Here is a 16,490-nt window from a genome sequence, read left to right on the forward strand (position 1 = left end):
GAGCCGCGGTGTGACGCACTTCCGGCCTTTGTAGTTTATCATTATCCAGGCTGCGGTTGTCAAGGATTCAGAGGTGGTGCCACGGCTGCCCGGTGAGCTTCGGAGTCGGGCTACCGCAGGGCCTTTGAAAAGTCTGGACTGTGCGCTGTGACTCTGGACTGGGTGTGGGGAGGAGGCAGCGGGTCTTCTTGGCCAGGGCTTGGCCGGAAAGGTGAGGGGCAGAGGAGGCTGCCCCGGAACCTGGAAGGGCCTTGTTAGTTGAAAGTCAGCGTCTGTGCCCCAACCCCCATCCCCTCGTCTGTTCCTGAGCCCTTCACCGGTGTCCTTCGGAACTCTCCTTTCCCGCATCCTAGAATAAGATTTAGGTTCCGATAGCCAGAATGGTTTGTATTTTCCCACGGCTGCCATCCTCTACTGGGGGCTTATTTTAAACAACGAGCATGATAGTTTTATAACATCGCCACAGCCTCTTTTAGTCTGATTCACTCAAGAATGTATAGGCTCTCGCCAACTGTTGATTTAAAAAAAACAAACACGAATATTTAAATGGAACTTACGTGTCCGCCAGCACTGTTCAAAGCACTTTCCCGATATTATCTTAGTTCTCATAACTTTATGAGGTAGACACTAGTAGTATGTTACTTCTCCCTCCCCCCACCTTTTTTTTTTTAAGGTCCGGGAAAAAAATGAAGTTAAGTAACTTGTCCCGGGTCCTACAGCTGGTAATGGGGTGTAGTCAGGATTTAGATCCAAGGAGTCTGACTTCAGAGTCCATTTTCTTAAACCCTTTGCCGTGCTGACTCAGCCCCCTTTTTTTTCTGTATTAGCTTTATTGTAAGGGAAGTGAGTTCCCTTATTTGAATATGGTCCTACCCCTTTTGCGCCTTAGTAATCCTGAACTTCTAGTTAGAATTTAAGTTTAGAGAGAGAAATATACTTGAGGACGTGTACCGTCTGCAAACCTGATGAAACAGCCATTTCATTTGTGTGTGTACACCTGTTTTCCCACCCACTCGCTGGTGTTGTGCTTTGATCAGTAGAAAAGATGACAGAGAAGAGGGAAATTGATCTTAGTGAAACTGAGTCGAGATTTGAAACACCATGTACCAGAATAGCACCAGGTGGCGCTAGTGACCCTGCCTGCCAATGCAGGTGACATTAGAGACGCGGGTTGGATCCCTGGGTTGAAAAGATGACCTGGAGGAGGGCATGGCAACCCACTCCAGCAGTCTTTCCTGGAGAACCCCATGGAGGCACCTGGCAGGCTGCAGTCCATAGGGTGGCAACGAGTCATACACACTGAAGCGACTTAGCACCCACGCATATCAGAAATGGTTTTCTATTGGCAGAGCTCAAAGCTTCAGTTGCATTGTCTGTGAACAAAAAAAACTGACTTGAAACCAAGATGAGTAGGTAGCAAACAGGAAAAATATATTTTTCAGGGGCCTGAAAGGTTGATTAAACAAATGGTTGTTTATTCCTTTGAACCCATTCTTGGTTAATTGAGTAATTTGTATCCCAAAACTTTCTCACCCTAGATCAAGCTCAGCAGACCTGGTTCATGCTACCATCATCTCGCCCCTAGATTATTACTTTAGCTTCTCTTCCTGCTTCTGCTTTTCCCCATAGTCTTTTGTAGCAGCAGCCAGTTATGTTTTTATATTAAAACTGAGTAAAATTTTATCACCCATCTTGCTTGAAACTTCCAGTAGCTTTCCTTGTCTCTTAGAGTACAAGGCAGAACCCTTATAATAGCTTTTCATGATCTGTTCCTAACCTGACGTCTTCTCCTGTTCCTGTCTTGTTTGCCTTCTCTATTCTAGCCACATTGGTTAACTCACTGTTTCTTGAAAAATGCATACATGTTCATGCCTCCAAGAACTCACTGTTCTGGTGCATGCAACAGTCTTTCTCCAGATAGTCCCATGACTTGCTCCTCACTTCCTTCAGGTCTCTGCTCAAATAATAGTTTATCAACAAGGCCTTCCTTGACTAACCCACAAAAATAGAAACCTTTCTTCCCTCTTACTATATCCTTTACATTTATTGTTCTGCATAGGATTTATCACTACTTGACATACATTTAATTATCGCCTGACCCCTCTGACCCTCTTTCGTCCTCCTGTCCCCATCTTCCCCCTACATAGAGGAGAGACAGTGGTATAGTGATTGAGAATATGAATTCTAAAGGTAGGTTTACTTGATTTCAATTGCAGCCTTACCACTAACTACTTGTGACACTTTGGGTGAATGACAAAGACTCTTTATGCCTCAGTTTTCTCATCTGCAATATGGGGTTAATAATAGTACCTTACTTATGGTTGCTTTGTGGATTAATTGAGTTAATATATGTAAAGCATCTAAAATGGTGCCTGGTACATTAAAAGCACTGTAATTCCTTGAGGTGAAAACTGTTTTTGTTTGTAGCCCAGAAGAGTACCTGGAATATGGTAGGCTCTGAGTAAATATTTGCTATGTGAATGAATTGGTGTATGAAAAGTTCAACAGAAAAAGATAATGTGGTGGTCAGAGTGGTGGTGAGTTGGGGGAAAACATGAACTCAGGGATCCTATCTTTTGAGTAGAAACTGTCTCCACTCTTCCTGAGGTGGTCTATAGATGTCAAGCAAGCCAAAGATGTTAGAAATTTGTGAAGGGATAATGTTCACAGGTTACCCAGAAGGATGCTGTCTCATACCAGTGTGCTTTCTTTTTTCTTTGATGACTATAATCAATAATGGCAATATGAATTTAACTTTTCTTTTAGTTGTAGTATGATCAATGTTCACTATCAACTTAAATAATCTATCCTTAGTTTTTTAAATTTTGTGATGCCTGCCAATACTTATGAATGATGTAGGTTTATTTCTATAGTAAATTACAGTAATTTTAGTTAAAATTAGAACAAAAATGTTTAAAAAACTATAGGTCGTGATCCCTATGTGGGTCATGTAATCTATATAGTGGGCTATGACCAGGGTTTTTTGTTTTTTCATTTTACAAAATAGGATTTTAAAAATAAGAGTATATATCACATAAGGTAAGTATACATGGTATTTTGTTAAAAGAAACAATTATTTCCATTTTTGTGTTTGTGTATATCACACATGCACAAGCATATACTTGTATGCACATATATATGTGTTCTGGGTCACGATATAAAATGTTTCTTCCTAAAGGTCCTGGTCAAAAAAGTTTGAAAGCCTGTGCCTAAAAATGGTGCTTGGAAATCACTAGGTCACATAATTAATTATTTTTCTTTCAGAAAACTGCCTTACTTAATTACTGTCCTGATTAAGATTGTTCATAAGGTTAAGTGGTCATAGACATTTGTCTCTGTTTTAAAAAAATATTTATATTTATTTTCCTGTGCTGGGTCTTAGTTTCAGCACACATGATCTTTGACCTTTGTTGCAGCATGCAGGATCTTTAGATGTGTCATGTGGGATCTAGTTTTCCAACCAGGAATCAAACCCAGGCCCCATGCATTGGGAGTGTGGAGTCGTAGTCACTGGATCACCACTGGAAATTCCACCACTGGAAATTCTGACATTTGTCTTTTTATTAGCACTTATTTTACATACAATTGCCCACTCTCCATCCTTGAGGAACTTCAAAGAGAAACAGTTTCCAAGAAATTAGAAGGCAAGAAAGAGCTAAAATTCTGTATTTTAAAAATATTAAAACTAATATTTCCTTCATTTTACTATCTATGAGCCAAGACCACTCCAGTTGACTACTTTCTGATTCTTTTGCCATTGTGTTTGGATCACTAGGATATTCGTTTTATCTTTCAATAAAATTTATAAGAAAAAATATTTGAAAATTTTATAAGAAAAATAGTAGTAGTGGTAATTACCTTTTTTAAAAAGACTATTTATTTGTGGCTGCTCTGGGTCTTCACTGCTGCATGCAGGCTTTCTCTAGCAGTGAATGAGGGGGCTGGTCTGTAGCTGTGGTGCTCAAGCTTCTCGGTTCTATAGTTTCTCTTTTTTGCAGAGAAATGGGCTTCAGTAGTTGTGGCTCTTGGGCTCCATAGTTGTTGCTCGTGGGCTCTAGAGCACAGGCTGAGTAGTTGTGGCCCACGGGCTTAGTTGCTGCACAGAATGTGGGATCTTTCTGGACCCGGGATTGAAACTATGTCCCCTGCACTGGCAGGCAAATTCTTTGCCACTGAACCACCAGAGAAGCCCCACAGTCATGGTAATTTATAATGCTTTAGAGTTTACCAAACTGCCTGCTTCTTTGTGCTCTTTATCTGTTCTCTTATTTAATTTCTGTATCAACCTAGAAAGGTAGACAAGGTTGGCTTTAGGATTCCTATGTTACAGATTAAGTAGACTAAAGCGCAAAAGATGAAGCCCAAGACTGTGGAGGGGGTACCTGGGGATCAGTCTCAGTTCCAGGTTTCCCTGCTCCAAGCAGACATCTCTTTCCTCCAGACCTAACCTGCTTCAAGGAATTCAGCTTCTTTTCCCCAGGCACATTTTGTTGTTGTTGTGCCTCATTCTATTTATTTATCTTCTTTACTTTCCCTCCCTACTCCTTTTTCTTTCCTTTTCCTTTATTCTTAGTGTCTTCTGTGACATCTTGGAGCCAAAGTGTTTGTTTACCTCCATTCAACTAAAAACTACCTGAGTCTAGTATCTTGCCATTCAAATGGAAACCCAGTATATTCAAACTGATTTATTTGAGCTGATTCATTCAGGATGATCAAACAGTCCCTTCAATAAAACTCAGGGAGGGGGCGTTGTTTTGGTTTTGTTTTCCTTCCTATATTACCTTCACCAGTATTTGCATAATCATTATTTATTAATCATGCATTCATGTTCTTCATTAGAGTTACTGGTTTGGGTATAAATACTTCCAGTGCCTACCAGCAAAAAGGATTTTCTTCATTTTTTCCCCTGCAAATTATTTTTTAGGTTTTGGGATTTCCAGAAGAAAAAAATCAAGAGGGAATTATCAAGATTGGATTCTTTTTCTGAATAGCCACAGCCTTGGCCCTTCAGACTCCAGAGATGCACAAGGGACTTCTAGCAGTGAAAGTAAAAGAGGAAAAGGGGAACCACGTAAGTATGGTCCAAGAATCTGGCCTGTCAAGAGATAACCTTCATACCAGAGAGATCTTTCGTAGACGCTTCAGACAGTTCTGCTACCAGGAGACACCGGGGCCCCGAGAGGCTCTTCAAAGACTCCAGGAGCTCTGCCATCAGTGGCTGAGACCAGAGATGCACACCAAAGAGCAGATCCTGGAGCTGCTGGTGCTGGAGCAGTTCCTAACCATCCTGCCCGAGGAGCTCCAGGCCTGGGTGAGAGAGCACCGCCCAGTGAGTGGAGAAGAGGCGGTAATTGTGCTGGAGGATTTGGAGAGAGAGCTGGATGAACCAAGAGAGCAGGTGGGAAGAAGGGAGAACAAGGATTTGTGCTTGTATGGTAAAGCATGGGGTTTCCGTGCAGTAAGAGGAAGAGGAGGAAAAGATGGATTTTTTTATACCTGTCTTGATCTGTAATAGACTCTTTAATCTCTCCACCTTTTCTCTTTGCCAGTTTCTTGATCCATCTTTTCCTATCCATTGATCCTGAGAAGGCCTTGCAGTGTCTTCTCTGATATTTGGTTCCCAATTGTCCTTAATTTTTGCCAGGTCCCAGCCCGTGATCATGAACAAAAGGAGCTTGTGAAGGAGAAAGCAGCTCTAGGAACAGCCCAGGAGTCATCAGGCAGCCAGCTCCAAACCTTGGAAGAGCAACCTCAGTGGAACTTGCGAGGGGTGTGCCCAATTCAGGAGATTGGTGAGGATTGGAATTTGCTCAGGAAGCCTAAGTCATTCCCTGAATGGTCATCAATTCAGTGCATTCACTTGGTGTCTGCTCTGGGCCAGGCACTGTGTGGGGTACTGGAGAAACAGTGATGAGCAAGGTAGATGTGGTCCTTGCCCTTCGGGAGTTTACAGTCTGGTGGGAGAGGTAGACAGTAAACAGGCAGTTGTGATACAGGGCGTCTTCTCACTGAAGCCCAGGTATAATTGTTAAGAGTGGGAAAGGAAATAGAAAACACGGTTGCTTGTCCCCTTCCACCCACTCTCCTGACCAGTATTTTTCTTTCTTTGGAAACACAACATTCATGTAATCCATTTATTATTTCAGGCAGTGAGACTGGAACTTGGAATGTGGAGCTAGCCCCAAAGAGGGAGCTGTCTAAAGAAAAGAAATCTCTTGTGGAGGGATCTGAAAAACTGAATGGTGATACTATTCCAGTGCCTGAATATGGAGAGACCTGTGACCATGAAGGTAGATTGGAGAGGCAACGGGGAAGCTCTTCAGTGGAAAGACCTTATATCTGTAGTGAATGTGGGAAAAGCTTCACCCAGAATTCCATCCTTATCGAGCACCAGAGAACGCACACGGGCGAGAAACCCTATGAGTGTGATGAGTGTGGGCGGGCCTTCAGCCAGCGGTCAGGCCTGTTCCAGCACCAGAGACTCCACACTGGGGAGAAGCGCTACCAGTGCAGCGTTTGTGGCAAAGCCTTTAGCCAGAACGCTGGGCTTTTTCATCATCTCAGGATCCACACGGGGGAAAAGCCTTACCAGTGCAATCAGTGCAGTAAGAGCTTTAGTCGACGTTCTGTCCTCATTAAGCATCAGAGAATTCACACTGGAGAAAGACCTTACAAATGTAACGAATGTGGCAAGAACTTCATCTACCAATGCAACCTCATCCAGCATCGGAAAGTCCACCCCATGGCTGAATCCAGCTAGCTCCTTGGAACAGGTAGGGCAACATTTCCTGATGCCAGACCACTGGGCAAGGAAGCCAGGGTCCTGGTTCTTACTTTGTCCCCGAGAGGACAATAGTATTAATAATTTAATACTCTAGTAATAGGAAGCTCCAGAGAAGGTCCGTGAAAATGTCCTGATTTTTACACTGAGAGAAGCATAATATCTTAAATACAACTGTCAAAGTCTTTTTGGTCAGTGACATCCATAACTTTGCAACACTGACTATTATTGCATTGATTTCATAATTTCACACATATACATATCTGTCCAAAAAGTTTTCTAGATATGCTTCAGGAAAACTTTATCCTAGTTTTTTAAAACTTATTTTAAGTCTTAAAAATTATATGCTACCTGAATACAAAAAGTCAAAGGTTAATTTAAAGTCAAATTAATTTAAAAATAATTTCAGTAAAATCTGTAATGTAAACTATTAGATTAGTTTCTATTTGCATAAGATAGGAAAATTTGCCTTTTAACCTACAAAAGGGTGCACTTGGATCTTTCCATACACAAAAGGCTTCTCCCTATAGTGGTTTAGTAACTCAGCCTTCAGTTAAAAACCAAGAAATTGATGCAACCATATATTATTACTAGCTTAGTGTCTACTCATAACAAATATTGCTCATGATTTTAAATTTTACAAAGACTAAGATACTTAGCTTAAAAATCTGATATCTCAATTAAGATCTTTGTTGTGAAAATAGGCCTAACTGTATTTTTCCTGTGACTTTTGAGCATTTTGGGGTTTTTCTTTATTTAGCCTTTTGTTAAGGAAAATTTCAGACATATACAAAAGTAGAGAGAAAAGTATGATCAGTCTTCCACGCTGATTGCTTTTTATAGCCTCCATGCTTCTCAGTGCTATTTATTGATTATTACTAAAGTCATACATTAAAAAACTCCTTTCCCTTAACACTGAGTGTTACAAAGCTTTATACTAAGGCCAGGAGACAAAGAAGTGGAAAATCTGTGGTGATAACGATCTGGATTGGAATATCATATATACATGCAGGTAACTTAAGAGTGATAGAACACAATAAGGGACCTCAGAGTCATTTCTGCATGCCCTTATTTAACAGATACGGATACAGAAGCTCTAGAAGTGACTGTGTAACATCACACAGCTAGTTAACGCAGCTGGAACTAGAACCCTCTCTCCCTAGTGCAGTGCTCTTTCTGCTAAGCCATTGGAAGCAATGTATTGCCATAGGGAACTTAGAGCACTTACGAGGTATTACAATTTTGCTTTTTAGCTCAACAAACCTGCCCATTTGTTTCAATAGATGCACAGCCTATTTAATTTACAGCAGAGTTCCAAGAAAGATTCCTCCCACTTATATCTCATTTGAGGCATTTTATTTATTTTTGTAATGAGTGATTATTTTTAACTTTAAATTTTAATTTACTTAGAGGAAGTTTTTAAAAAAGATAATTCATTCTGCACCTGGTTCTGATATCAAAACAACATTAAAAAAGGTCCCTATCTTTCCCCTTGTAGGTAGTCATTTAACTAGTTTCTTATTACTTTTCAGGGTTTCTTTATGTAAATACAAAAAAATATGAATATATAATTTTACTCCCTTGATTACGCAGAATGATAGCATACTATTCACACCCTCTACATCTTGTTGTTTTCATGAAACAGTATAATCTTTAGATATTTCTACCTTATAACAGAAAGCTTCCTTGTTCTGTTTACCAGTTGGTGATATATCATTTGTTGGTGCTCCATAGTTCAGCGTACTCCTACAGATGAAAAATTGCTACTTCAAAATGTTATATATTGTTTTATTCTTTTCCCTAGTTTGGCCCAAGTCAAACTCTTAAAGCTAACAACCTCCACATGAGCTAGAAAACAGGATTTGGATGACAAGAATTGCACATAATGCTTATGTGGAGAAATGAAGTGACAGGTGATGTTTTTTATTTCATGTATTTTGTTCTGTTATATATTCTTAGACCTAACATTTCAAACTGTTAATGTCACTACCTGTGACTAATTGTAGGTATTATCAACACTCTTAGAAGAAAAAAACCTTAAATTTCCCCAAGAATATGTAGTTTATTGTGTCTTGAGGTTTAAATTATATCAATAGAAATACATAGGGATTTTAGGATGAAGTTAAAGAAAATATAGTAGGATACGTTTGCAATAAAATCAACTTCTCAAGTTAAATATATACTCCATATAGTGATATAATAGGCTTCCCAGGTGGCTCAGTGGTAAAGAATCCACAGAGCTATTGCAGGAGCCACAGGAAATGTGGCTTCCATCCCTGGGTAAGGAAGTGGCAACCCACTCCAGTATTCTTGCTTTGATAATCCCATGGACACAGGAGCTACAGTCCATGGGATTGCAAAGAGTTGGACACAACTAAGCAATTGAGCACATAGTGATATAGCATATATACTACTATAATCTGAGTTCATAAGTATTTTAAATGCTTCTCCAATATGCTGAAGCAGCATGTTTGGATAATTCAATTATTTCAGCTTTTAAAAGATTTAAAATATGAACAGATTAGGATTTTAGAGGAAGTATTTCTAATGAACTGAGTTTTTACATTTGCAATTGAAGGTTGAATGTTTGATTTGTTCTGTGCTTGTTTTTTTGTTTTGTTTGTAGCTTTTCAAAAATTCTTAATTTTCTCAACAGCTGGTAAAATACCAAGAAACAAAATATGTTATATATGCTGCAGAGACAGATGTACTCTTAGAATGCAATGATGGTTCACGCAATTAAAATGACTTACAGTTCACCAAACTAACTTTCCTTGTTTTCTGATACTTATTGTACTAATTCTCTTATGCTAATTCTTTTATCTAGGATCCACATTCCTCATTATTTGAGAAATAATATTTGACTTAACCTGTAGACAGTGAGGTCGAAAAGAGTTGGACATGACTTAGCAACTGAGCATGGACACAGACAATGGTATGAAGACCTTGGCTGTTGCTGGGATTATTCCAGTCTTCCAGGCCAGAAGTTCTTAGTTATCTCTTTACATTTCTAAACTTCCCTCACTTCTCTCTTTTCCCACCCTGGCTCCTTTTATTCAGCCTATGAGGTCTTTAGTGTTGAACTCGTTTCAAGTGTTCCCTGGACCAGTATCCATCCCTCCCTGTGCCCTTGAAAAGTCCAATCTGAAAGAGATTTTTGGTTTTATGTTTGAGCAAGGTGTAAGAAATTCAGTTTTATGATTGAGCAAGGTATAAGAAATATTGATTCAAATCCAATTAAATAGGCTTATTTGTTCTTGAAGGATAGTCCATCACCCCTTTGAGCAGTTAGGACAGAGGACACTATATCAAGAAATGACTTAGTGGGATGTCCTTGGTGGTCCAGTGGTTGACTCTGCTTCCACTGCAGGGAGCATGGTTCTGTCTCTGGTCAGGGAATTAGGATCCTGCATGCCTTAGGTGCAACCAAAAAAAAAAAGAGGACGAAATGGCTAAGTATCTTGCAACTAAAACCTACCTAGAGTTGTAGATAGAGCCCTGAAGACTCTCTTTCACTGTAAATTTGAGTTGAAGGTCAGGACTCTAGAAGAATCAAGATGCTGTCCATATTTTTTATATTTGGAAATGACTCCTATTTTCTGTATCTGACAGTGCTTTCCTTTAAAAAAAAGTAACTTATAGTAGAAGATTTTTTTATATTTTCCTAGTAAGACAAAAGTTATTTCTGAGGAGATTCTAAATAAAAGTATACCTAAGGTCAAAATTTTATAAAATATGATGATTTTCTGTTTTACAATTTTGAAATATAAAATATATACCAACATATGTGGGTCATTGGTTAAATGTTGAATTAATAATTGAGAGAAATGTAGATTCTTTGCAGAGGGAGATGGAGGATAGAGGAAAGTATTTTTGGCTGAAGGACTAGGGTGAGGCAAGACCCCAATTTTAAGACATGTTCAAGAGGCAAGGGGTTTCCAGTTTGTCTGGGTCACAGAGTTCCTGCAGGGAAGTGCAGGTGTGGGAGATTCTAGGTGGGGGCCAGATTGAGAGGGCCTTGAACACTTTTCTAATGCATTGAGTCTTTGTTTGATAGGCAGTGTAGAATCATCAAAGGTATAGTAGGAGCTTTTCAGTATATAGTCAGAGAATGCATACATGCATGCAAGTCGCTTCAGTCGTGTCCAACTCTTTGCAACCCCATGAACCATAGTCCACCAGGCTCCTCTGTCCGTGGGATTCTCCGGGCAAGAATACTGGAGTGGGTTGCCATTCTCTGATTCTCCTGTTCCAAGAATCAAAAAATACTGAGATTTAAAAAGAAATTTTGGAGTTTAGCTCATGTCATACCTACATGAGAAAAGTGAAACCTGAGTGGTTAAGTAGTTATGGTGATCTGTTTTTTAATCACATTTAAAAAGTTTTAAACAAAACTATGAACAAAGATCATTGTGAATTATATGTAGTTTCATGAACACTTAGACTTGGAGCCCTGAGATACATTTTAGGCATCAGCAAAAAAACAGATGAAAAGAGGAAAAAGGATGACCAAAATGTGAGAATATAAAAATGAATCAGAGGGCAAAATCAGACACTAAAACTCTGGCCAACGATGGTGTCCAAAGAGAAAAAAATAAAAAGAGATGCAGAGACATCTTTACCAAGTGATGTTCTTCATCTTCACAGTACATATTAGAAATCCCTCCATCTCAGTTGTTTCAAGTGTCTTAGGTACTGGTGTCTCAAGCAGTGGTAATCTCTGCCTTTGGTTCTCATTTATTTTAATACTGTCCATAAAAAGGAGAACTGGGAGAAGAACACAGTCTGTAAATTACCCTGTGATGTTTTTAGGTCTCTGGACCCACATTTAGATTTCCATGCTAGCTACCTTAGCTCTATGATGAAGCCATTGTTTCTTGGTGTCTGCCTGTATCACCTGGGCTGTTTGAAGTGCAGTTGCCCGGCCCCACCCCAGACCGACAAAATCAGTGGTTAGGTTACTCAGAGAGACTCAATTATTCAAAGAATTAAAACAGCGGAGGGCAGGCCGTCCTCTGCCTCCTTTGTTGCCGCTTTTTCCGTAGGCAGGTGTTGATTATTGCTTCAGACCCTGGGAACCGAGTGAAGGTAACTGACAGTTGGTATCTTAAGAGACTCTTCGGGAGAGCGATCCTAAGGGCTGGAAGCTCAGAGGACCCGGTGCTAAGGGAACCTAGGGCTGCGCAGCATCCGGTGAGAGTGTCCAGGTGTCCTCATAGGGGTAGAAAGATACAAGCCCAAATTGAGTGGCTCCTGGACACCAGAGGTTACAAACGAACCCTCGTCCACTTGCCTGCCTGAGCGATTAGGAGGAAACCTCTGAGCAAACACCTTGATAGCTCAGTCGGTAAAGAATCCGCCCGTAATGCGGGAGACGTGGATTCGATCCCCGGGTTGGGAAGATCCCTTGTAGAAGGGAAAGGCTACCCACTCCAGTACTCTGGCCTGGAGAATTCCATGGACAGTCCATGGGGTCGCGAAGAGTCGAACACGACTGAGCGGCTTTCACTTTCACTTTCTGAGCTCGCAAAGTCGGGTCAGTTGCCAGGCTAACCACCAAAATGACAGGTCCTGCAAGTTTCCTAGAGAGGCGCTGAGGAACCAATGGAGATGCGTTTGAGAGTTATGACGTATTTCCAGTTCCTGCTGTGAGCTGTGGCTTAAATACCCCTTTGGTTGGTTGAGTCCGGACTGTAACTGGGATTATGTGGAAACCTGGTTCATCCTGAGGCTAGATGCTCGATTTGTGGTTTAGTCGCCAAGTCGTGTCCGACTCTTTTTGAGACCCCACGGACTGCAGCCCGCCGGACTCCCCTGTCTGGGATTTCCCAGGCAAGAATACTGGAGTGGGTTGCCATTTACTTCTGCAGAGACCTTGGGGCTGGAGTGGGGGTTTGTCCTTTTTTCTTAGGCCTGGCTTGGGTTCCCCTCCCTTGCCTTACAAAGATTTCTCAGGAACCAACACTTCCATGTCGGCGGTTCTGTACGTTTCGGAGATGCAGAGAACTAAACACAAACTTGGTACAGGGCGGGGCCTGTGCGGACTATCTGGTTTTCGAAGGAGATACAGGTTTACTAGCGGGGAAACTCCTCCAGTGTCCATCGGTTGACGGACCCTTAAAGCTAAAAGATGGTTTCTTATTCCTTTCGTGAACTTAACTGAGCAGTTTCCCAGTTTTCATGAAAATCTCTTATAGTAATGGCCATGATTACATATCTGTAGAGGTTTAGTTCTTAAAAAAAAAAAAAGCTATAACGTGATCCTCACAGTTTTGCAAAGCAAAGGGAAGTGCTTGTGCATTTCTGTGGCTAAGAAAACAGCTTCAAAAGTGTGGCAGGGGAAGTAGAGGAGGGTGGCAGCTCATTACTGTCAGGTAGATGCAGAAGTCCAAGTTTCTACTTGATTGCCATTTAGGTTCTCCTTACTGTTGGGTAGGGGTAGAAATTCTGACTTCCACGTGGTCACGACAGACACTGTGAGCGCTGATGAGTGATTGCTGAATGGTGGTAAAAATCCAGACTCCACTGCCTCTTTTCTGACGTTGCCTTCGTGTCACCGTTCCCTACTTACCCTACCACAGTAGTTTCAGGGTAAACCAGCTAAAACCTAAGGTTTAATTAAGATCCAGTCTCATAACACAATACAAAATAGCAATAAAAAATCCGAAATACCAAGAACCAGGAAGATCGCAAAAGGAATGAAAAGAGATGCCAACACCAAGCTAATAAAGGTTTTAGAATTAACAGAAATTTATAGCAATCATGATTTTTTTTTTAATGCTTCAATGAGGGACTTTCCTGGTGGTCCAGTGGCTAAGACTGCTCTCCTGATGCAGGGGGCTCCAATTCAATATCTGGTAGGGGAATTAGATCTCACATATTGCAACTAAAGATCTGTATGCTGCAAGATCAAAGATCTGGCGTACTGCAACTAAGACTTGGTGCAGCCAAATAAACGTTTTTAAATAAGCTTCAATGGGAAATTGTGAACACATATATAAAAGAAGTGAAAATATAGAAACCCTCAGCAAGGAAATAGAAAGTCCTCGCAAGTAAATAGAAGATGTAAAAAAATTAAGTGGAAATTTGAGAACTGAAAAATACAATTATAATAGTAAAAACTCTGTGGGTAGTCTAAACAACAGGATGTAGGCTAGAGAAAATCTGAACTAGAAGACTGAACAACAGGAATAAACCAATTTCTAACAAGAAAGAAAGTAAGCTGGAGAGGGGGAAAAGGAGGAACAGAGGGTAGTAGGCTGAAAAAATAGTCACCCAAAGATACGTTCACTTCCTAATCACCAGAACCTATAAATATTATGCAGCAGAACAGTGGTTATTTTATATGGCAAAATAAGTGATTAAGGATCTTGAGAAAAGGAGATCATCCTGAATTATCCAGAAGGGGTCCAGAATGCCATAGTAAATATTTTTATGAGAGAGAGGCAGAGGGAAATCAGACACACAGAAAAAGATGATGTAAAGATGGAAGTAGAGATTGGAGTGATGTGACCTCAAGCCCCAGGGACATCAAGGGATGACCAAGAGTGGAAGAAACAAGAAATGGGGTCTCTACCTCAGAGTCTCTGCACAGAGCCTTGAGTTTAGACTTCTGGCCCAGGGATCAAACCCAGGCCCCTTACATTGGGATCTCGGTGTCTTAGCCACTGGACCACCAAGGAAGTCCTCAGTTACTTTCATTTTAGGAAATATTTTAGGAACCCTTTATATATTTGAGATATTAGTCCTTTGTGATATGTTGCAAACATTTTTCCAGTGTGTCCTTTTTCTTCTGACTTTTCTTTGTGGTATTTTTTTATAACCAACCCATTTTATTTTTAGGCAGATTTACTGTTGTTTTTTTTTTTTTTTTGCTGCTTTTGGAAATTGAGGCAAGGTTTCCTGTTCCCAGATGTTAGAATGATTACTCATGTTCTTCTAATACATGTATAGGTATACTTTTTACATTTTTTTTTTGATCCATTTGGAATTTATCTTGATTGTGATATGTGATGGGCAATATTAATGCAATTTTACTTTTGACCAAATGGCTATCAGTTGTCCTAATACAACTTATCTCCAAGCCCTTCATTTCCCCCATTGATTCAAGATGCCAACATCATTTACTAAATATCCATATGTACCTTGGTCTAGTGCGTGGGGCGTGCATACTCAGTCGTGTCCGACTCTTTGTGACCCAGTGGACTGTAACCCGCCAGACTCCTCTATCCATGAAATTCTCCAGGCAAGAATCCTGGGGTGTGGTCTATTTTTGTCTGTTCTTACACAGTATCACACTCAATTGTAGGGACTTTATAACTTGTGATATCTGATTAGTATGTCCCTCACTATTGTTCTTCAGAGGGTATCATGGCTATTCTTATTTTCCCATATGAACTTTATAACCATTTTGTCTAACTCTAGAACAGTATTTGTTGATTCTTTTATTTTAGAAGATTGACTTCTTCATTGAGTCTTTTGAACCAAGACTCTCCGCAGTCTTTTTAGCATGTGGCTTTCTATTTGTCTAACTATACATTTGGCCTTTAAGGAGGTTTTCCCCATACAGGTTTTGCAATTTTTTCCTACGGTTAGTCCCACTTATTTTCTTTCTTCCTCTTGTTGCTGCTGCTGCTGTTGTTACTATTATAAATTAGGTATTCTCTTCCATTATATCTTGTACCTTTATCACTGGTTATTTGCACATAGGAAAGTACTGCTTTCAGTGTGTTAATTTTATATTTTTGCTAGTTTACTAAATTATCTTTTGGTTTTCCTATTGAACTCTATGGGTTTTCAGATGTATACCCATTATCATTTGCGCATAAAAGGGAACTGTAGAAAGTGAAAAAGTAAGCAGAAACTGCCAGGTTGACCCTTGAAAAGTGTGTAGAAGAGGTCCCCTCCTGAGTCTGGAAGGACCTCGGGAGAAATCCCTTTGAGACATCTTTAATATCAAAGGTGCTGAAACCCAAATAAACGTGAGAGTGAAAAAGCATAGGATTTACCTAGCTCAGATAGGCTCGCCATGCCTCCACCAGCCATCACTTTGGAGGAATGGGGATACTAGAAGATTAGCAGAAGGCGAAAAGTATCGTGAAACCGCGGGCCTGGGACTCCTCCGTAGTCATCTCTCGAGAGTGCAAGGGAGAACTACCGAGTAGCGCGCTCACTCTTCCTAGAGTGGCGGCGGAAGTGACCAGATGCTCCGTACTCTGCCGCTTCCGGCCTTTGTGGGTCGCTCTTGTTGGGTTCCGGTTCTGAAACCGTTCTAGACCTCACCCCCTTGAATCCAGGAGAGAGACTTCTGCTGGCCTCCTGGGGCTGTGGTTGAGCGAGCTTTTGCTGCGGACGCGGCGGGTGGGTTGCTGGCCGTCATCGGGCCAGGCTGGAGCGGGGCGTCCTCTGGTGCTCACTTGCCCAGGTGGGTCCGCGAGAAGCTATTTGAGGCAGAAGCTAGCCCCCAGCCCTTTGAGAAGGGGTCACAGCCCGGGATGAGGGAGAGACCCGGCTATGCGCCTCATACCTCCCGGGCTTGCCTCGCGCTGTGTACCCTTCTTGATTCTGCGCCGTCTGACATTTCCGAACACTCGTCGGTCACAGGTGCTGACCCACGTCCTAGGGCCTCTTTTACAAGCATCCCTTTATATTTAGAATTACAGTTACTTGGGTAGAAGAGGGCCTGAAAAACCAATGTCTCCAGCTTTTT

General features: G+C 41.0%; 1 protein-coding gene across 2 annotated transcripts in view; it reads left to right on the forward strand.

Moving 5' to 3' along the window:
* Positions 1-16,490, forward strand: part of ZSCAN23 (zinc finger and SCAN domain containing 23) — a 17,068-nt gene continuing 578 nt past the window's right edge. For both annotated transcript variants that reach the window (XM_070456883.1, XM_020890376.2), the window contains exons 1-4: positions 1-92; positions 4,925-5,398; positions 5,645-5,792; positions 6,147-6,773. In XM_070456883.1, coding sequence (XP_070312984.1) covers positions 5,021-5,398; positions 5,645-5,792; positions 6,147-6,760 — 1,140 coding nt within the window. In that variant the 5' untranslated portion in view covers positions 1-92; positions 4,925-5,020 and the 3' untranslated portion in view covers positions 6,761-6,773. The remainder of the gene's footprint in view (positions 93-4,924; positions 5,399-5,644; positions 5,793-6,146; positions 6,774-16,490) is intronic.

This window comes from Odocoileus virginianus, chromosome 27, assembly GCF_023699985.2.
Source record: "Odocoileus virginianus isolate 20LAN1187 ecotype Illinois chromosome 27, Ovbor_1.2, whole genome shotgun sequence".
Lineage (NCBI taxonomy): Eukaryota > Metazoa > Chordata > Mammalia > Artiodactyla > Cervidae > Odocoileus > Odocoileus virginianus.